The 21,699-nt window shown below is 42.6% G+C and overlaps 2 protein-coding genes across 3 annotated transcripts in view; both read right to left on the bottom strand.

The window, feature by feature from the left end:
• The window catches only part of Pou6f2 (POU class 6 homeobox 2), a 374,686-nt gene that overhangs the window by 184,130 nt on the left and 168,857 nt on the right, over positions 1–21,699 (bottom strand). The window lies entirely within an intron of this gene.
• On the bottom strand, positions 7,861–9,156 carry LOC121432671 (keratin, type I cytoskeletal 18-like). The gene has a single exon (XM_041630793.1). The coding sequence runs from the start codon at positions 9,154–9,156 to the stop codon at positions 7,879–7,881; it is 1,278 nt and encodes a 425-aa protein (XP_041486727.1). The 3' UTR covers positions 7,861–7,878.

Raw genomic sequence — 21,699 nt, 5'->3', positions numbered from 1 at the left:
GCATGTGGTTTCACAGCACTAGGAAAACAAATTGCCACAATCATCTTTAAGGTGATATCACATTGGATGAACTGAAGACCGTACCTTAGGAAACCCAGCATCCCTGTCTGTCTTCAGTCAAATACAAGGAAAGTGATGATTCTCTGGGCAACAGCACTCTTGTCAGACAGAAGAGAAAGGGAGTTGGGTACCATTCACAGGAAACGCACTGGGTAATTTTGTTAAGTATATGTTATAGTTTCCAGTGCATTTTACATTAAAAAAAATCTAATGCCATGATTCATGTCGTCTTGAAAAAAATAAAAGAACTGCAACTGTACTATAAATAAAGTGCATTTATCATGAGAGTAGAGTCTGAAGTAGCTTACTGTTTTATGAGAATTCTGGATATTTCTAGGTAGATCACTTTAAAGTATTCCTAGTGTCATATTAGCTAGAGTATTACCGTGCTTTCTTAAGTATTAAAACTGAGAAAAAAACCTACAAAACTTGGTTTATAAAAACGAAGCTCAAGTCTGTCCCTCATAAGCACATAGCAGCTTGGGTAATTGGTCTGCTCAGAATGAGAGCTGACCAGCAGTCAGTGGCAGATTCTACCAGTGAACTATTACTGTGTGGAGGGCATAGGCGAAAAGAGGAAACGAATGAATACAGCCTCCATTGGGACATAAGCTCATTGGGAGCATCATGGGTGTGACCATAGACATGGGACATGGGCACCAGCAGTTCTGCTTTGCTCGTCCCTGTCCAGGAAATCCACCCTCTCCTGAAACGTGGTTGTTGGCTGTTGGGACTCTTCCTGTACTATCCCTGAAGTCTCAGATAAGCCTGTTCCCTGCCACCAAGAGGGTCATGAGTCACTCTACCAGCTTAGTTCTCCAACACATGAAGCTCATGTTGGACTACAGCCTAGTTGTGGGCAAAAGGTTTTGATCTCTGAGGATCTGCTTAGACTGGGAGCCTCTATAGCCCCTCCTTATTCCAGACCTATTTCCAGCTTTCCTCCACCCCCAACATTGCTTCCTATAGCAGGCAACTCAAAGAATGCACCTCATCCTCATAGCCAGGAGTTCCACAAGAATCTTGACAAGAAAAAATACTGAGTGTACTTTAGACTTGTAGGCTCATTTCATTCATAACCTTTCTTAAAAACATAAGTAAGTCCTGGTAAATTTTCTGTTTAACTCAATCTACATAAACATGATAAAAAACCCTTATTTATATAAATAGCAAAAAAGAGACAAATCGCGCAGATACAGAAATGAAAGGGGTCTTAGGGATTGGGAACTCCTTCTTGCCACTTCTTATTGCAAAATGACAGTGTGGTGTAGTGCGGTAAGGCTCAAGGTTAAATCCTGAGTCTGCTATGGTGTGGTGTGGTGTGTGTGTGTGTGTGTGTGTGTGTGTGTGTGTGTGTGTGTGATGTGTATAAGATATATCATGTCTGTGATGTGTGGTGTGCATACATGTAGCATGTAGCATGTGTACCATAACGTACGTGGTATATGCTGATGATATATATATATATATATATATATATATATATATATATATGCTTCTTGTGTGTCTGATACATGTGTATGTAGTATGTGGTATGTGTGTAAGATATTTGTACGTAGTACATGCGTACATGCTGAGTGTGCTATTTGTGTGATGTGCTATGTGGTGATGTATGTGTGTGTATGTAGAATGCAATTTGTGTGATAGTGTATGGTGACTATGGTGAATGGGACGTGTGTCCAGTGTTTCTGCTAGAGGATCTGCTCCCATGCTTGGCAGCCCTGGGCATCTGGGCACTGTTTTTCTTACAAGAAAGCCTGGAGCTGAGTGGGAGACTGGGCTCAAATGAGCTGTACTCATGTTTTTTAAAGGAGCAGAAGAAGTTGTAAAGGGGAATAAAGACAACCAATAGCGAGAGGGATATTCAAATGGAAAACACAGGCAGGAACTCCATGAGCAGCGTTTGAGGGGAAGTGGGAGGGAGAGATAGGGTGAGAGAAAGTCTCTATTTGTAGAATCCAGGGCAAGTGTAGCATGTTGCATGGACTTCTCCATCTCCTCAGGCTGCTCTCAAGGCCTAGGAAATTTAGCATCACAGGTCAGGCACCCGCTTTTCCAGACACATTCCTATCATGTGCTTTCAGAAGACGAAAGCTATTTTGGGGAAGGCTTTAAGGAGGAAGTAAGTCCAAGTGCTCAGACTGGACGAGCCACTATTTAATGAACTTAGCAGCCTGCTTCCTGTTTGGCCTCTGCGCTCCTGTTTTGCCCTTTGACCTCTTATTCCTACATGTCCACTACTTTGTCCCCTTCCTCCCGCAACAATGGTGTCCAAGAAGCCATTTTGTTTCTTTCTCTCAGGCAGCAGTTGTGATTCATGCCTGTTTGAGAAGGATGGGTTCTTCTTAAGGACAGACAGACTTCTCTACACAGGCTGAGAACCTTATCCAGAATTACTTCAAACATCTGCTAGTTTAACAGCTGCTAGGGTTTGCTGTTGTTGTTTTCCTCTGTTAATACTGAGACTAGAAAACAAAAATCCACCCCTGCTGAAATTCAAGACCAAGTTATTACAGAACAGTGTTAGGTTTTTGTCAATCTAGCCTTCAAAGGCCTTTGCTTAGTGTGGCTCCTGGATAATCATCCAACTTTTGATAGTGTGATTACCAGGTTAGCTATCAAATAACAATCACGATTAAACAAGTTACATGAGCCCTTAGGCCCTGAAGCAATTTCCTTGAAGAATGAGTTTGTCCTTCAAATAACATAATAAGAAAAAAATTAAGTATAAGTCCCCCAGTATGTTATAGTGGGAGAAGCATAATATGTTTGTCCATTCCTTAGAATAGCAAATGGCCCACAGCCAGAATACCCCTTCAGTGCCACCAGCCCCTGCTTTCTTTCCTTGTCCTACTTAACACACCAGGTAAATCATCGCTGTCCCTGTGTGATTTTTCCATTTACCTGACCCACTTTTCAGCATCTAAAATTCCACTGTTCCTTGAGTTACTTATTTATTCATTCACTTGTTGTTTATTATTTAGCAATGAGAGTAAAGACTTATAACACAACCTCAAACAGTTTGCAATTGTTGATCAAAAACATGCTGAAAATGTAATTTATGAGAAAAAAATAACAACAGTTCTACTACCATTTTGGAGATTGTTTTTAAAAGACTTCTGTAAAATTAAATAAACAGAACCAAGATGGACTGATTTATTTGTATATAAAGTCTATGCATAATATTCGTAAAATGAAAAACTTGGGGCTGTTGCTAGCCATGTACTGGCAGGGTTGAGTGACAGGAAGTATAATACCAAAGCATGCAAAATATTGGATAAACTCCAAGGCTCTGAGACAAAGGAAATGTTAAGATTCTGGTTTATGATTCACATTTATGTTCAAAAAGCAAAATACCCCAAACTGCATAGTAGTGTGATGTGGGATTCCCCTCTGTAAGCCATGAATACCATTTTTTAAATAAAGAAACTGCCTTGGCCTGTTGATAGACAGAACGTAGGTGTGTGTGGGGAGAGGGACTAAAATGAATGCTGGGAGAAAAGAGGCAGTGTAGAAGAGAAGCCATGTAGCCCCCACCAGAGAAAGACTCACTGAAACTTTCTTGGTAGGTCATGACCTTGTGGTAATACACAGATTACTAGAAATGGGTTAAATTAAGATGTAATAGTTAGCTGATAAAAAGCTAGAGCTAATGGGCCAAGCAGTCAGTAATTTAATTAATTTAGTATTTGTTTGATTTGGGGGGAGGGGCTGAGTGGCCCCTCCTCCTACAGTAGTGTTGTTACTTCTGAGCGTGTGGGGTGAGGCAGGATGCACAAATGAAAAACTGAAGCTCTTCGAGCAGATGAGGGGGGGGACTTGATCGGGGGAGGGGGAGGGAAATGGGAAGCGGTTGTGGGGACGAGGCAGAAATCCTTAATAAATAAATAAATTTAAAAAGGAAAAAAAAACTGAAGCAGTTAGCTTCTGTTTCTCCTGTGTTACAGTGTGTGGTGGTAACATCTCTGAGCTTATTCTACTACCCAAGGGCCTGGGAGGTAAGAAGTCTGTGATGTCCTCACCATCCTCCATTTACCTTACAGTCTTCCCTTTTGTCAACTCTGGCCTCACTGTGGAGTGGAAGGGACATAGTGGTGACCTCATTATTTCATTTCACAATGGTAAGTGTTAGTAGTGATAAACACTGGTATTTTACTTTAAGGGGTTTTGTTGCCTTTGCACAAACGTTCCAATTTTCTGAAAGCTTTGATACACATGACAATATATCTCTGAGGGAGAAGTAAAAAGAGTTTTACTGTGGACTGTATGCACTTCCCTGTGTGCACACAGTCTGTGAGAGCGCAGGTCTTTCTCAGCCTGCTGTGATGCTTTAGCTCGTGCAGAAACACTGCCTTTTTTAAAGCTTCCGGTGGCAGGGAAGAGAGTTATCCCAAAGCTATGCCCTCCCTGACCTTCTAAATTTTGGCTTTATTTGTGAGGAGGTATCTTCCCTCACTGGAATGGGATGTGGAACAGCTTCATGGGGCTGGTTAGGGAGGGCCAGGTAGTCACATGGAGACACTATGTAAGGAGTTTCAGGGAGGCTAACGATGGTTTTTATTACTAGATAATACAAAATGATTTCCAAGGAAAGTGAAATCAATAGGAATAGGATTTCAAAATTTCTCTGTCTTGGGAAGACATTTTTCTCCTTAAAGAACTGAAAATTCTAATCTAAGGCATATTACATTGTTTGAATTGTAACCAGCTCTTAACAATGGCTAAATATCATTTTTCTTTGCAGAACTTATTTCCTCCAAAGTATTTCCTCCAAAGTATTAGGACATGTCAATGACTACTCTCCAAAACAGGGGGTCACACAGTCTTCTCTCCCCATGTTTCTACATTATCAGGGCTTTTGCCCAAAATACCAAAGTGTGAAAGTGTAAGCAAACAGTAAGTTTAGCTGTGCTAAGGGAAATGAGTAGATGTGAATAGTTTTTACCTGAGAGGGCTGTTGTGGTTCATTCTATGTGAGCCAGCAAGCTCTGAGCTGCAGACATGCTAAGTGACCGTAGCCATACAAGCAACACAAATGTGTTATTCTGTAGTTTTGGAGATTAATGCTCCAATGTGGGTTTTGTTAAACTAAAATCAAGGTTTCACATAGGTTGTGTTCTCTCTAGGACACTCTAAGGAAATACCCCCTCTTCAGCATCTAGAGAGGACCTTTGCTTCTGGACTGGTTCATGGCTCTGTCCCCATCTGCAAAGCCAGCCAATCCAAGACACGCTTTGGATTTTATCATCATTCCTCTTTCTTTCAATTTATTTCCTGCTGCCTATTTGACCCTTAAGGTCTCTGGACACATTGGATTCATCCAATATTCCTAAATACTCCCTTTTGAGGTCAGCAGACTCTGGTACAGGCCTTCATTCTGGATACAATCTTTATGCTGTATAACACATTCACAAAGTCTGTACATTAGGATATGGATATTTTAAGGGTAGGAGGAACTGTTCTTCTTACCAGAGAGAGGAAGTGTAGATAGATAGATAGATAGATAGATAGATAGATAGATAGATAGATGATACATAGAACTGTAGATATATAGATACATAGATAGATGATATATAGATATATAGATAGAAGATAGATAGATAGATAGATGATAGATAGATAGATAGATAGATATAAATACATTACAGATATCAATGTGGAATACATTCTAATTTTGTCTTTCAGAATCCTCTGCTTCCCTCTAGTGATTAGTAAACTTCATTTTTATTTCCTACCCTTATCCCCATGCCACCTTCTCTTGGGAGTTTTGATGCTAAGACCTTTTTTTGCTCATTACCCTTTGAGCATGCTATTCTTTTGTTCCATCAGATTCCATTCTTTTTGTGATGAGTATATTTATATGCTATCTAATAATAGTTTCCTTCTGGGAAATATATCCTTAGGTAATTTAGTCACTGTGCAAACATCATAGAGTGTATTTGCACAAATTAATATGGTTACAACAAGATATCTATGATATCCCCAGGCAACACAATCTTGTGGGGTCACCATGGTACATACATCTAATTTTTACTGAAATGCCATTATACACAGTATGACCTCACTTACTGAGGCTTGACTGTGTGCAATGCCATACCCTTTATCAAATGTATGTAGATTTATGCACACAACAAGGTGAGACTGATGACAGGTAGGAAAGCAATATGGTAGTGTTCTGAAAAGAACAAAATGCCAATCATCTCACAGTGGATGAAGAAACACCAAAGGGGAAGTCAAGGAACCTAGTAGCAATAATGAACAGAAGTCACCCTTGTGCTTGCCTGCTTGAAGCAATCAACCATTATTACATGTACACTAAGACCGTCTTCTATATTCCTATGCAGTTTTAAAAGTAAACATTTTATTGAAGCGTGACATAACCATGTCCTTGTGCACAAAGCTTAAGTACATGTCCAGTATATTGTAACAAAGAGACACATGGATGCAACTACCTGGATCAAATAATAGATCATCATCAGTAACCCAGAAAGCCCTCTGATTTGTTGTTTCGTTGGGTATTTTGTTTTATTTTCCCATGCGTGTGTGTACACTTAGAGGCCAGAGGTAAGATACGCAGAACTTACTGGTTCTAATTTAGCTAGACTGGCTGTAACGCCCTAGGCTTTCACCTTCCACCACCTGCAAAACTGAGGTCATAATAAGTGTGTAACACTACAAAAGTCTTTTTATATGGATCCTGGGGATCTGAAGCCAGGTCCTCATGATTGCACAATAGGCTTTGATCTGAGCCATATCCTCACTCCCCAACCCACAGAAGCCTCTTCGGTGTCCCTTTCAGATAATGCCTTTCTTTTCTCCTAGATGATTTTAATTTTGTATGTGTTTGAAACAACGTATTTAAGGCATGTGGAGAAAGATAAAGTTGCCTCCTGCTGCAGCTCTCAGATGAAACCTGTGTGGGTGGTGATGGATGCTACAGTCAGTGGAAAGAAAGACAGAGCCTCCATTACTGGCGCTCTCTTGAATCTCCTAGAATGTCCTTAACTTTAGACACAGGTGCTGATTCCTTTTCCTTACCTGGGACTATCACTTCTGAAGGAATTTACTGCCTAACAGTGAGCTTCTTTGGTGCTAGTTGATCTGAACCAGGTACTTAGTTGATTTAATTTTTAAGTAAGTAGAGTATAAAAAACTTTTATATTCTGCAGCATAGTTTACATTCAGATCTATTTCTCTAAATATTAAGACCACAGTCATTTATTATTAATTCCTAAAGTATTTATTGACCACTAAATGTGTTAGATTCTTCACTCAATCTTCTTTCCCTGGAATATTCCTATCCACTCTCTGAAAGGGTCTTTTTACAATTTGGCTTTTTTTTGTGCTTGGGTCTTTTATTACTTTAATCATTATGATTTTTTTGATTTCCAATGTATGAGACCCAGTTAATTTTATAAATGGAAAATACCATTTATATTTCAATTTTAAAGCAATCTAAATTCACTTCTAAAAGTTTTAATTATTTCTTTATAATGTAAGGTTCATTTTTATAACTAATATTTTTGTTTATATACTCAATTATATACTATATAATTAATAATTATATATAGTCACACTCTCAAAATTCTTCAGACATTTTATAAATGTATCATATTTAGCTTTTTATAGATTAATCTGTATAATGTGTAAAATAATAAGTGCCTTAGGTAGAATTACAAGAAGACACACATACACACGTGCATATATATTTATATACATACATATATACATATATTTATACATTTATTTATTTGCCAAGGAAGGCACAAACTTTTATTGGTTCCTTGGTCCCCAGGGGTAGTAGCCTCTTTCTCAGCCTTAGTGCCTCAGAACCCTGGTGTCATTGGTCTTGGACACCACTTTGCCATCCACGACCTTGCGGGTGGTTGTCCTCTGGACGGTTTGCATGGAGTTACTGGAGTCCAGGGCATCGCTGAGACTGAAGTCTTCGCCATCCTCCAGCAAGCGGCGGTAGGTGGCAATCTCAGACTCAAGCTTGACCTTGATGTTCAGCAGGGCTTCGTATTCCTGGGTCTGGTGCTGCCCCTCTGCCCGGGTTTGTGCCAGCTCTGACTCCAGGTGCAGAAGGACCCCGTTGAGCTGCTCCATCTGCATGTTGTATCGGGCCTCCACGTCCCTAAGGCTGTTCTCCAAGCTGATTTTCTGATTTTTCATGGCATCTAGGTCAGTCTCCAAGGCCTGGAAGGTGCGCCTCAGGTCTGTGAGTGTGGTCTCAGCATCTCTGATTTCTGCAGACTGGGTAGTGACCACTGTGGTGCTCTCCTCAATCTGCTGGGACCAGTACATGTTTAGTTCCTCACGGTTCTTCTGAGCCACCTCCTCATACTGGGCCCGGATATCAGCCATGATCTTGCTGAGGTACTGAGATTTGGGGGCATCCACTTCCACGGTCAATCCAGAACTGGCAATCTGGGTTTCCAGTCCTTTACCTTCCTCCTCATGGTTCTTCTTCATGAACAGCAGTTCCTCCTCGAGGGCTTCGATTTCTGTCTCCAGCTGCAGCCTCGTGATGTTGGTGTCATCCACTACCTCTCGGAGTCCACGGATGTCACTCTCCACAGACTGGCGCCTGGTCAGTTCTGTCTCATACTTGACTCTGAAGTCATCAGCAGCAAGAAGAGCATTGTCGATCTGCAGGACAATGCGGGCATTGTCCACAGAATTCGCAACGATCTGAGCTCTCAGGTCCTCGATGGTCTTGAAATAGTGGCCCCAGTCCTTGATGCTCTGGGACCCCTTCTTCTCCAGATGTTTCCGGATTTTGCTCTCCAGTCTCCTGTTCTCGGTCTCCAGGCTCTTCACCCTGTCTAGGTAGCTGGCCAGGCGGTCGTTCAGGTCTTGCATGGTCTCCTTCTCGGTCTGGATGCCACTCATCCCAACCAGACCTGCAGACCCCACGGAGCCACCCCAGATGCTTGAGGAGCAGGCCACGGAGATCCGGGAACCGGAGCCCCCAGCACCTGCATAGACGCTGGCCACACTGCTGGCAGGCCGGACCCGCTGGCTGGGCGTCCGCACAGATCCCAGGGACCTGTAGTTGGTGGAAAACGTGGTGGAGCGGGTGGTGAAGCTCATGTTGTCTGGAGAGGAGAGCTAAGCGAGAGACCGGGACAGGGGTTCTGACGGCTCATACATATATTTATGAGAATATAAAATTATTTTTGTTATGACCTTGTGCCTTAGCCTAGGCTCTGAAATGATTTTACTTTCTTCGTGAAGCCTTGCTGGTTATGTTTGTTAAGTGGCTCAATCAAATGAACAGGGCTAATGTTATTCTCTGTAAAAGTAGGTACTGGGAGACTGTAATCAGTAGGCATGGAGGTTAAAGAGACAGTTCGGGTCCAGAAAGCAGGCAGGATGTGGATAACTGGCCATTGAAGTTGACATTGTAGAAGATGTTGTGAGTAATTGGAATCTGATGGCTGGATAGGGGAGAGGAAGAGTAGATGTTTAGAGAGAACAGGGATATTGGCTAAAGAGTATCAGGCCACTGGAGACACATCAGATCCTGATGTTTCTCAGGGCTGATTCCCTGAGAATTCCACTGTGCCTTTCTCTGGCTTGTAGGAGGTGCTCATTAAGAGCTTTCATGGACGTTCTTTTGCAGGAGTGAGTCTCTTCTCATCCGGAAAGAGTAAGACTAGCATGTAAGAGGATTGGGACCATTTGAGGTGATTTGTATATGCACGTTCTCTTATATGGCAACCTTTGTGACTGGGAGAGCTGCCCACTTTGATGTTGGAGTGGTGGCTTGATGGATGCTAGGCTCTTAGAAATGCCCAAGCCAAGCTAAGAAAGAGGCAAACCTCAGTTCCATTGACCTCCACGTTATTCAATCTCCCATGTTTTCAGCAATGTTTGTACAGCCTTATTGTGTGCATAAATCCATGCTGGAATTCCCCAGATAGAGTAAGCCAATGGTTATCCAGGAGATGCCTAGGACCCGAAGAAGAAATGATAGGGAGACTGGATAGGGTGGGAAAATTATACCACGAAGGGGCAAGTCCAATGATGGAGGCCCAGAGAAAGTACTACTCTTGCTCTGAGTTCTAACCCATTCATGCCCTGGCATATTCTGACTTTCAAATGGTCTACTGTCAGGTATTTGCAAAATACATTCTAGATTAGGGAAAGGTTAATAACTAAACAGAGATGATCCCAGATATGAAGAGCTGGAATGGAGATGAATAACCTTGCAAAGGAAAATGGTGATGGTTTAGTTGTGGTAACAGAATAGCCGGGTAAAACACAGTTTAAAAACCTCATTGTGCGCTATGTTCAGAGAGTCCGGTTTTATCCCAGGCTTTTCCAGAGCCAGGCCAGCTGGTCTTGGTGAGTTCCCAGTAGAACATCCCCATTGTCTCAGTATGTGGGTGCACCCCTCGCGGTCCTGAGTTCCTTGCTCGTGCTCTCTCTCCTTCTGCTCCTGATTTTGACCTTGAGATTTCAGTCCTGTGCTCCAATGTGGGTCTCTGTCTCTGTCTCCTTTCATCGCTTGCTGAAGGTTAATATTCAGGAGGATGCCTATATGTTTTTCTTTGGGTTCTCCTTATTTAGCTTCTCTAGGATCACTAATTATAGGCTCAATGTCCTTGGTTTATGGCTAGAAACCAAATATGAGTGAGGACTACTGAGAACTCAAGAACAATGGCAATAGGTTTTTGATCCTACTGCACGCACTGGCTTTGTGGGAGCCTAGGCAGTTTGGATGCTCAACTTACTAGACCTGGATGGAGGTGGGGGTTCCTTGGACTTCCCACAGGACAGGGAACCCTGATTGCTTTTCGGGCTGAGGGGGGGGGACTTATTTGGGGGAGGGGGAGGGAAATGGGAGGCGGTGGCGGGGAAGGGACAGAAATCTTTAATAAATAAATAAATTTAAAAAAACCTCATTGTGTGTTTAAGAAAGAAAAGGTTTTGTTTTTTTTTTTTTTGCAGTGCCTTTTTCTCAGGAGTTGTTGTCAGCATCCCCTTCCCCCATGCCTTGTTTATCCACCCTTCGCTTTGCATGACACTGGGTCCCTGCCTCTTAATACAGTGACCTATATTACACGTTTTCCATTTATGTGCAATAGTCATCTCGGCTGTTGTTCTGGGGTTGGTAGTGATTCTGTAATTTCATTCCCTCATTAGAAGCCGTGTGTTTATTTATTAAAGCTGCACACTGCCCAAAGGCAACGTACAAAAAGTATAGAAATACCAAAATTAAATAAAGGTTATTATTGCTGCTATTTTATAAAGCTTGTCCATCACAGGCCTCTGCCTACAAAGCAGAAGGTGGAGGCTCTGTTAGCCAGGTGCTATGCACAACCTTAATTAGCAAACCTGTGCTTGCCTTCTGCTGCCGTCAGGGGGTTGTAGGTCAAGGCTGCAGCACAATGCAAGAAGGTAAAGATCCACCAGAATCTTCCAGAAAAAAAATCTTCAGTTTCTAAACTACTCATTCAAGTATCTCCCTAGAGTCATCCTGCTGAATTTAAACACTCTAAGAACACCAGTCCAGGGACTGAATGGGCCTTTCTGTATTTGTTTGGGTTCATTTCTTTAAGGACAGCTAGAAAACAGACATGTGACATGACTTCATGCATGAAATAGTCACAGAATGCCTACTGTGACTTGGTAACTTGGGAGTTAGGAAGCCAGCAAGCACCACCCACAGTGATTTATGTCCATGATGGAGCTTACATTCCACCAGCAAGGCAGCAGGTGGCCACGTTGTAAGTGATGTTCTGCTGCATGGAGCTCTGAGTGGAAATACGACAAGGGGAAAGCATAGTGCGCCCACTGGAAAGGGAGTCTGGGTTCTGGTTCTGTATATTGCTTCAAGTTCTCACTGATAAGATGCTATGAGCAGACTCCTGGCCGATAACCATGTGGAACTGAAGGAAAAGCCTTCCAGTGGAAGGAATGGCAAGCTCAGAGCTCTGAGCACATGTGAACAGAAGTGGAGACGGTGTGTTTCCTCAAACAACTGTCCAATCTCTGTAATAGGAAGTTTGTTAATGAACTGATGTAAGGACCATACCCATGGAAAAGAAAAAAGTGAGTTATGGCATCTTTGGGTGAATGGTTCTTACATCTTATTCTCAGTGACAAATCCATTTCAAGCTTTCAGTTAAGTTTTTTTCAAAGTCTCCAGTATTTATGGAGGGTCATTATGCCAGGGTCAGCTCTACCACCCATGCCTCAGTCCAGACTGCATGGATAGGTTTCTCTCCTCTTTTTTAGCCTCAGTTAGTATCAACACTCCTATCAGGAGCAACTGGGACTGTTCCTTTTGTAGTGAATGGGGTGTAAGTTTGAGACTAGAAAGATGAAAATGTAGAGATCTAGATACTAATGTCACTTAATGGCTGACATCTTGGCCAAGTCACTTCCTCCTTCTGAACCTCAGATTTGTAAGAATAGAAGCTGTCAGTAAAAAAGATCGATATACTGTATTTGTAAATACCGGCTCTGTCCCAGCTCCATACCAGCTCCATACCAGCTCCTCCACCCTGGCAATTAGGAGTGTCTTCTTCCCAGTCCTGTCTCTTCTCTCCTCTTTCTACTTCTCTCCCTCCCTCTCTCCCTTTCTCCCTCCCTCTCTCCCTTTCTCTCTCTCTCTCTCTCTCTCTCTCTCTCTCTCTCTCACACACACACACACACACACACACACATTTACACATACCACTACCACCATCTTTTAGTTAGGTCTGAGATGAAAGATTCTGAGAAGCTATTGTGGTAGCATTCAATAATTTCTACTCTTTTTTTTTTTGTATTTTTAGCTTGTTTTTGAAAGGTCAGGGAAGTTCTATGGCTTCTCATAATTCATTCTCTCTATATTTTTCTGCATCTCTTTCTCTGTCCTTCTATGTCTCTTTGTCTGTCTGTCTCTCTCTCTCACTTTGTGTGTGTGTGTGTGTGTGCGTGCGTGCGTGTCTGTCTGTCTGTCTGTCTGTTTCTGGTGTCTGAAGAAATCTACCTAGGGCATCTGGCCTGTCTGTCTCTCTCACTTTGTGTGTGTGTGTGTGTGTGTGTGTGTGTGTGTGTGTGTGTGTGCGTGCGTGTCTGTCTGTCTGTCTGTCTGTCTGTTTCTGGTGTCTGAAGAAATCTACCTAGGGCATCTGGCCTATAGCCACCCTGCTCAGAATCCCTTCTGACTCTTCTGGAACAGGACCCATGTTTGGTCTGGGCAGTAAATGAAAGCAGGTTTGGATTTTGGGTGATAAGGCCTGTAAGAGCTAGTTACCAATCTTTGCCTGCTAATTTTTTTTAGTGCAGGGTGCTTATCTCTCTACAGGGACAAGAAGACAATGAGAAAAATGACAGGACAGGCCTCACCAGGAATGTTGTGAGGCTGACCATCACTTGAGGCCACATATCAGGCACTTGGGGAATACTGAGGCTTCCAAGACAGACCCTTTAATATCTTTGCAGCTCCTTATTTTTCTCTACTGGCTGGAATCTACCTTCAGGAGGGTGATTGGGATGGTGGAAGGAGGAAAAAGAAAAGCAAAACTTAAAAGATCTCTTTCCACGTGTCCTTCACCCTGTGCTGGTGGACGGTCTGACAGATTCTGGTTTCCTGGAGTGTCCCATCCTAATGTATGCCAGAAAGGAATGTGGTTTATTTGCACATGATGTCTCAGGACCCTTCAGCTGAATCTGCCTACAAGGAAAGGAATGGAAGATCAGCAGGGCTGGGGAGTCATCTTCCTCTTTAGTTTTAGTTCACCGAATATGCTTTTGTAAGCTTCTTCCGATGGGGTGGCATTTGAGCCAGTTTCGGTGAGAGGAGGGCAAAGTCACTAACAAGGAAGCTCATTCCATTTGTGCCACAAATCGTTAGCTGCCCACGACGTGAAAGTGAGCCAGGTGTTCTTCCTGTACGCTTCAGCGAGGGGACCAAGCCTTCCGGAACTTAGGCTCACAAGTGTGGTTTTGCCCGTTCTCCTTGCCCGAAACTCATTTCAGAGAACACTGCTCACCACGATAACTTGGGTTTTAAGGAGAAATGTCTCCGGTGATACCAACAAATGAAAGTAAAAATAATCTTCAAAACTCCTTGTAAACATAAAGCAGCATTGACAAAGCTTGTGACAAAGAAGCAGAGGAGACACGAGAGGAAAGGAAACTGCCAAGCCCAGAGCCCATCTCTGATGCTGAACAAGGGAGCTCCCATTCAGTTCCAGACAAAGCAGACCCGGTTCTCTTTAAAAACAAAACAGACCGTGGTTGGATGAACAGAAACAAGTGATGCCTCGAGTGTGAAGTTCGTGCCCTTAATTAGAAGCTGCAGCAGTCTGAAGTGCTGCATTCTGGATCTAACACCTTTTTCCCCAGGTTAGCAAGCTTCAAGGTGAATGTTATTATTGTTATTCCAAATGGTTACACAGAGACAGAAGCTGAGTGCATTTGCAGTTATTCAACAGAACAAGGTCCTGCTGGGCTCCATGATTTTTATTTGAAAGAAAATGGTGTTCTTCTGGTCGGTCTTATCTGTGCAACCGGGACACCACACACACACACACCATATGCTATAGAGAGGCGATGGGAGGTGAGAGAGAGAAAATAGTTCATGGAGCTAATCCTTCCCAGGTCAATTCAACTTCCTCCTGGGAATGCCTTGTGTCATTTATGATGTCATTACAGGAAGTCTCTGGAATTAATGTACTGGGGCGGAGCGACAAAGACACCACCTGGACTTAAGGTGGGTCGGACCTGTGGGTTGGGTATCTTCTTCATCCCCACTGCCAGAGCCTCCTAGCAGAATGACTGCACTTCAAACAGAGCATTCCCATCACCAAGCTATGAGCTAAAGAGCTGCTCATGAATAAGAAACTCTCAAGGGGCCACAGTGGGCTGGGCAGAATGTGGCTATAAAAGGCAGCTGGGTTTCCTCATACCTGTGAACCAGTGAGCCCCATCTTTCGATAAGGCTTTCTCAGCAGGACACAAGATCTTATCAAATGTTGTTACATACTATTTAGTCTCTCGGGTGACACAAAAGAAATGACACCAACCAGCAACGGGAACAAAACAACATGAAGAAAATCAGAGGCTGTGCAAGAAAAGGGCTCAGTGGGCTGTGCAGCCATTATTGCTGGATGCTGTTCCAAAAAGCTGAGTTAAAACACGGAGAGAGAGAGAGAGAGAGAGAGAGAGAGAGAGAGAGAGAGACAGAGAGAGACAGAGAGAGACAGAGACAGAGAAAGAGAGAAGGGGGGTTTCTGGAGAGGAGACATGAACATACGGGAGAGAAGTAGAAAATAAAATTGCACCCTGGCTGCTGAGATGGGAATGATATTTGTTTTCTTGGGCGCTGGCGAGGCGCCACGCTCTGTACCCTGCTTTTGTCCTTCAGAGTGGCAAGAGCCCGTGCTTTAATGCCTGCAGGTTGACCATGCATTGTTATTATACAGTCTTCATGTTCACATCATGTGTCATCTGACCAAAGGAGAGTCTACAAAGTGAAAGGGCTCATGCAAAATTTATGCTTATACGGCTGTTTCAGTCAGTGGAAAAATCAATACTGCAGGCTTGATGCGCAGAAATGACTGAGTACTCTCTGACTGACACTAAAAGCACCCGGAGATTGAGAGTTGCATTTGCTGTTCAAGGGATCGAGTGTATTAGGGCTCTTGTAATAGTCTGCTCACCTTATATTAGCCTTTCCTTGGGATTATTTTTTGATAACAATTATGATTGTGGGGTTTAAGGCAATTACACTATTACAAAGAAAAAGCTGCTCTTTATGTCCTGTAAAGCTGTCATATATTTCACACTGCAACCGCCTTCCAATTATTTTGCTACAATGCACTTTGGAAGCAAAATGTCCTAACTGATATATATTAGTCCTTTATGTTTTATAAATAAAAATCAAAGCCATAATGTAATCCTTCAAAAGGAGCTTCTCAGTTTCCCCAGATGTGATTTTTAGAAAGAGCCGAGCTGAGCAGTAATGGGCTCCACATGCTTTGAAAGAGACTCATTGAAACGTCTGTGGTTCTGCGGGAAGAATACCATTCAGGGTGCTGCTTAGGACCGGAGAGAGAGCAGGTGTCTGGGAGCTAATAGTTCTGTTAAGTGGAGGGGCAGGAGGGCTTTGATGAAGCAAAAAAAACAATCCTTGAAATTAATTCATTCAGAAAAGAGCTCGACACGTTGTGACAGTACATTAAACAGCCAGCAACAACACAAAAAAGGATTTCTTCGTAGCCTGCAAGCACTGTTGTGAAGAAGATTTTATAGCTGTGCTGGGTGGGCCTCAGATGTCAAAGGAAGAGGTGCGGGTGGATATAAAGACCGGTGCAGGGAAAAATATATATCAGTAGAAAAGGAAATTTATAGGCTAAGATGAACCCTTGCAATAGGGAGCTGGAGGTTAGAGAGAGCTGGAAGGAAGCTCATTGAGACTGGGTGGGAGGAGGGTGGGAGATGCTATTGTCTCCAACTCTCAAAACCTTGAAGCAAGTCACTCAGTCAGTTCAGTGGGGCTGGAAGTGTGGCCAGCCTAGCTGAACTGCCCTAGAAAAATGGAGTTACTGTGAGCACCCAAGTGAGCGAGCCCAGTTTCCCCAGTTCATAGGAGGCTTCCTCTGGCTGTTCCAAAGTGAACAACACCATTGCCTCAAATGGCTGGAAGCACAGTGACAACCGGGATACGGGCTAAGTGTATATGCCACACACTGTGTGCATTTCACAGAAATTACCTACCGAGGAGAGCCAGCTCTGTGTGCATCAGGAAATAGAGATATGAGCCTGTAATTCTGCTGCTTACAAGGTCCCGGAAGGAGAGCTGCCTGTAGCCAGGAGTTTGAGACCAAGCCTAGCAAGACCTGATCTCCTAAAGTAAGTAAATAATATAAATAAATATTTAAAGAAAACTAGTTATAAGAAAGAAAGGTCTTGGGGTTTAAAAAATTCCATGTAGAGAAGATTTCCATGCTCACTGGGCTGTCCCGTTGTCACACAAAGGCACAGACAGGTGGCCACTAGGAGTGTCCTCGTGCTGGGACGAGCCAAACATGGAAAGCCTAGGATGCAGCAGGGACCGTTCTCTGTCTATGGGGTCCTTTGATTCTCTGGCTGTGACTTACCATTTGGAAATACCCTTCTCTTTTCATCTCCTTGGTGAAAATGATTTCCTCAGCTTTTTTTGTTTGTCCTTTGGTTTTTAATTGGGAATGTCTTTAGAAACCTTTCCTGGGTGGATGTTTAGTCTGGGACTTCGTTCACTGATCAGAACTATTACTTTAGTCTCATTGTTCTTAAGTATCTTTCTGACATTTGAGATGTCAACAATATTTAATAAGTCAATGTGTCTACCCCTCCCAAAATGGTAATGTCACTGTGCTTTTCTATGAATACAGTTCCTGTGAGTTTTAGAGAAAGCAACTGACTAAGTCCCACCTGTGGTTCTGGAATTCCACATGACTTACATACTAAAGAATGAAATGTACCCAGGATTTCTTAGGTAAAGGATCCATTCAGATCAGCAGGAATGAAAGACCCAGAAATAGCAAAGGAATATTAACAAATATTCTAGAGATCTTCAAAAAACGGGAAGTACCTAAGCTCTGACAGTCTATGGCCTAGCAGCTGTCCTGAAATATTTTTCCACAGGTGACCGTTAACCTAAAAGCCTGGACCCACTGGGTTTTGGCTGAAGAGAAGTACTAGCCTGGGGAAGAGGGTATACTATAGAATTCCTTCATGGTCTCAGGAGAGTGAGGTCCCTCACTAAACAATTGTTGAGGAATACCTGACATATTGCTAGCTAGATGCATGCTTCAAAGTGACTGGATCGTACCAGGAAAGGCACTGGATTTAAAGTCCTTATTAGCAGTGTGACACTAAGACCTCTCTCTAGGAATCTTTGAGCCTTGGCTTCTTTGTCTGTACAGTGGAAATGGTCATTCCTCACTAGCAGTGGTCATGAATCATATGGTGGCTTTCCATGGGAATGCACCTAACACAGGCCTTGAACTATAACATAGGCACGAGAGATACGCTTGGCCTTTTTTGTTCCTTATTCAGAGCATTGAGAGGCTGAAAATCCCACAGTGACTTGATCTGGAATAGGTCTCAAACTGAGCAGAAAAAAAAAGCTTCCATCTCTTTCTTTGGGTACTAGAAACATCCATACAACAATTGGCCAAGGAAACATAGTAGGGAAAAAAAAACCAAACCTGATCCTGATTCACAAAATTCAGTGTCTACCTTTGCACTTCTATTCCCACTCCCTCCTCGTCCGTGAGGAGTAGTGATGGCAGCTGCTGTGGATTGAACTTTCTCAGAAGTGAGCCCATTCTCGGAAAGTCACCTCATCCATACCTTGTGATAAACGGGCTGTTTTGTCACCCCAGATTTCCATAAGAGAGCTAAGACTCCAGCAGTTGAAGTAATTTGCCAAAGGTCAAATATGTAGGGTGGAACTGACATATGACCCCAAGAACCCTGGTTTAAATGATCTTCCAATAATATTCCTTAACTGTCACTTTCAAGTGAGGGTTAACCTAAATTATCTCAGTCTAAATTGTATGCTTTCTATTTTCTCTGCCCTGACATTGGGTTTTCCTCCTTCATAGTGCTTATCATGATCTGAAATGACATGCCATTTGAGTACATCTTTGGGTAAGTAAGTTGTCTTGCCCCTAGAAAAGTCTTTGGCTTCCTTGCTGAAGTTCCTAGTGACTATGATAGGACCTGGTCCAGAAGAGGGAGTTCGAATGTATTTTCTGAGGGAAGAGTTCACTGATAGTATACACAAACATTGACCAGAATAAATCCAGTAAGGATTTTGAAGAATGGGGGCAGGTGGAGAAAAGCCTTTGGTTTGACTTTTATTAAACTGAAATGTTGATTGTTTCTTAGAAGTTGCCCTAAGCCCCGGGGGTCTGCAGCTCTCTGCAGTTCATGGAGAAGAAAGGAAATAAGAAGAGTCATGAATGATATTTCAGATTCGCCCTGTGTTTGGTCCTCAAATCGCTTCTTCTGTACCCTGTCCCATTTACCATGTTTGCAGAAGGGTTGGAGACAGTGGCAAAGGCAGCAAGACTGTCACAGTGTGATCTGCATGGCTAATTGCTTGGTAGTTCTACTTTTTAAAGATGATTTCTTTCTCCACTGGAGCACTCTACGGAAAATCTAAATGTAATTCTGTTCAGTCTGGTGTAGTAGTGAAAATCATTACTGTAGATTATAATGAAATTTTTCATAAATCTTAAGCTATTCCTCGACAGAGCGAGTGTTCAGCTCTAATCCAGTCTGCCAGACAAACAAGCACACAGAGAGACAATAGTGTCTTTGTTAATAAGTGTGAGAGAAAGGTGAGCACTCGATAAAAAAAAAATACAAGTCGTAAGGGAAGACTTTGTATGAGAAAAAGATATATTGCTATAGGGATAGCCTCTTGGGACAATGGCATGGCGGATATTCTTCGGCAGAATCTACCAAATAAACTCAAGAGAGGGGAAAAAAAGCTATTTCTATGCCTTACAGAAACAAAGCAGACTTAGTTTTGCTTGATGGCAGCTCATTTAGCTCTGCCAACTCAGTTTCTAAGCCTCACAATAGCTCTATGAATTACCTACAGTGCTAGAAGACACTACATCTCCAGAACCCCCCGCCCCCCCCCCTTTTTTTTTAAAAAAAGATGGCCATTCTTATATTCAGAAAATGAAATCTATGTTGCTGCTTTACTGACTGCCTCTGCCTCATTAGGATGGAGACCTTCTATAATGAAAACCCTTCGAAATGGAAGAATCATTTTGGGCAAAGTGTGGCTGTATATGGATGTTGAGGAAGACATGGGGCAATTTAGATCCCCTCAGAAAAAGACAATGTCTCTTTCTATAGGAAATAGGAATGATAAAGCTAGGCTTATACCTGTGACAGCAGCACTTAGGGGCCTTGAGGAGGACTACTGGGACTTCAAGGCTACCCTAGACTACCTAGTGAGTCCTAGGCTACCTTTGACTGCAGTGTGAAACTCTGTTCCAAATATATATATTGGGGGTTTAGGATATTTTCATTGGGTTTTTGTTTCTCTACCCCGTGGTTGTATTTCATCTAGAAATAATCCATAACTTTACTCTCAATAAAGTCTACCTCTAATCTCATTATTGACATTATTAGAGAAAATGTCACAGGTAGAAATTTGCTGGTCATTACTACCTTTGATAGAAATGTCCTCAAGTCTCTCTTGGTTTGTATCTTGTTTTAAGAAGTTGAAAACTGGCATGGGTCAGTGGCTGCTGAATTCCTGACTCCCAACATCAGCATGACACGTGTGTGCCACTTCTCCCCAGCCTCTTCCCACATCCAAGTCTGCTAGAGCAGAGTACATAAAATTCCTGCTAGTTACAAAAGAAAAGCAAATTCTGGGTTCCCTGAATGACTTTAAGGCAAGTCAAATAGATTTGGGGGACTTCATTTCTGGGGATTAGCGTACTATCCTGACAAAACTGGGATTTTCACACTGTTATTATATAAAATCTCTGGAAATATGTCCATCTTGATCTAGTGGCAGAGATTTCCCTTGTTCCTAGACTAAATTATTGATGGTACAGTTATCACTTCTTATCTCTTCTTGAGGGACTCAACAAAATGACTTTCCTGCAGCCGAGCCGATAACTGAGAAAGGAGAGAGGGCTTTTTGTTATTTTTGTTTACTCCCTCTTATCCTTCTCGCTCTGCAGAAGTGGCTTCAAAGGTGGGTGCCACCATGCTCTTGAGGAATACCAACTAGTTGTTCTAACCAAATATCTGACCATACCAGCTCAAGGAAGGAAGGGTTTATTTCAGCTTAGGCTTCAAAGAGGAGCCTACCATAGCAGAGAAAGCATGGTCACAGGAGCAAGCAGCTGCAGGTCACTTGTGACCACAGTCAAGAAGTGGGGGGCCGGGAGGGGAGGGAGAGAGATAAGCATGCTTAGCTAGCTTTCACCATTGTATGCAGTTCAGGACTACATCCTATGAAATGGTACTACTCACATTCCAGGTTGTTCTTCCCACCTCAATTAACCTAGCAGATGATCCCTCCTGTGCCCAGGGATTCATTTCTGTAGTAATTTTATGTGTTGTCAAGTTCACAATCATGGTCAGTCATGATACTGGATCTTTCCATTGAAATAGACAAAGATGGCATACAACTAAGTGCAGAAATGACTCAGCTTTGCCATGGCTTCAGGAGATGGAGTACAGGAGAGGAGTCTCTGCAAAGTGTCCATGGTGGTTCTCTTCCATCAACTGGAGGACAGACGTGTGAAGGAGCTACAGAACATTGATAAGGAGCCTTACAGTCTGCTGAGCCTAGGAACCATTATTCTTTATTTAACTGGATAAATAAGGAAGCACATTGCATTTGTTATTGTCCAAATAATACGGCAGCTGTCCGACACATCATTGAGAAGATGAGCTACGCCTGCTGTGTCTGTTAAGCCAGGTTTCGTCTAAGAACCAGAACTATGAAATAAGTATAATAGTCAGGGATTACATTTTTTAAGGAATTCTTTTACTTTTTATTGGTGCATAATAATTGCACATATTTATGTAATGTGAGTTCTTGTCATTTATTATTTCAGTTAACCTGATAAACACGAATGGACATGCTCCTACGGGAGCAGTATC

This window comes from Microtus oregoni, unplaced genomic scaffold, assembly GCF_018167655.1.
Source record: "Microtus oregoni isolate MIOR12 unplaced genomic scaffold, Mior012 000035F_ref0000213, whole genome shotgun sequence".
In the NCBI taxonomy this organism is placed as follows: domain Eukaryota; kingdom Metazoa; phylum Chordata; class Mammalia; order Rodentia; family Cricetidae; genus Microtus; species Microtus oregoni.
The sequence above is the reverse complement of the archived record's forward strand: the minus strand, read 5'-3'. Positions and strand labels throughout refer to the sequence as shown.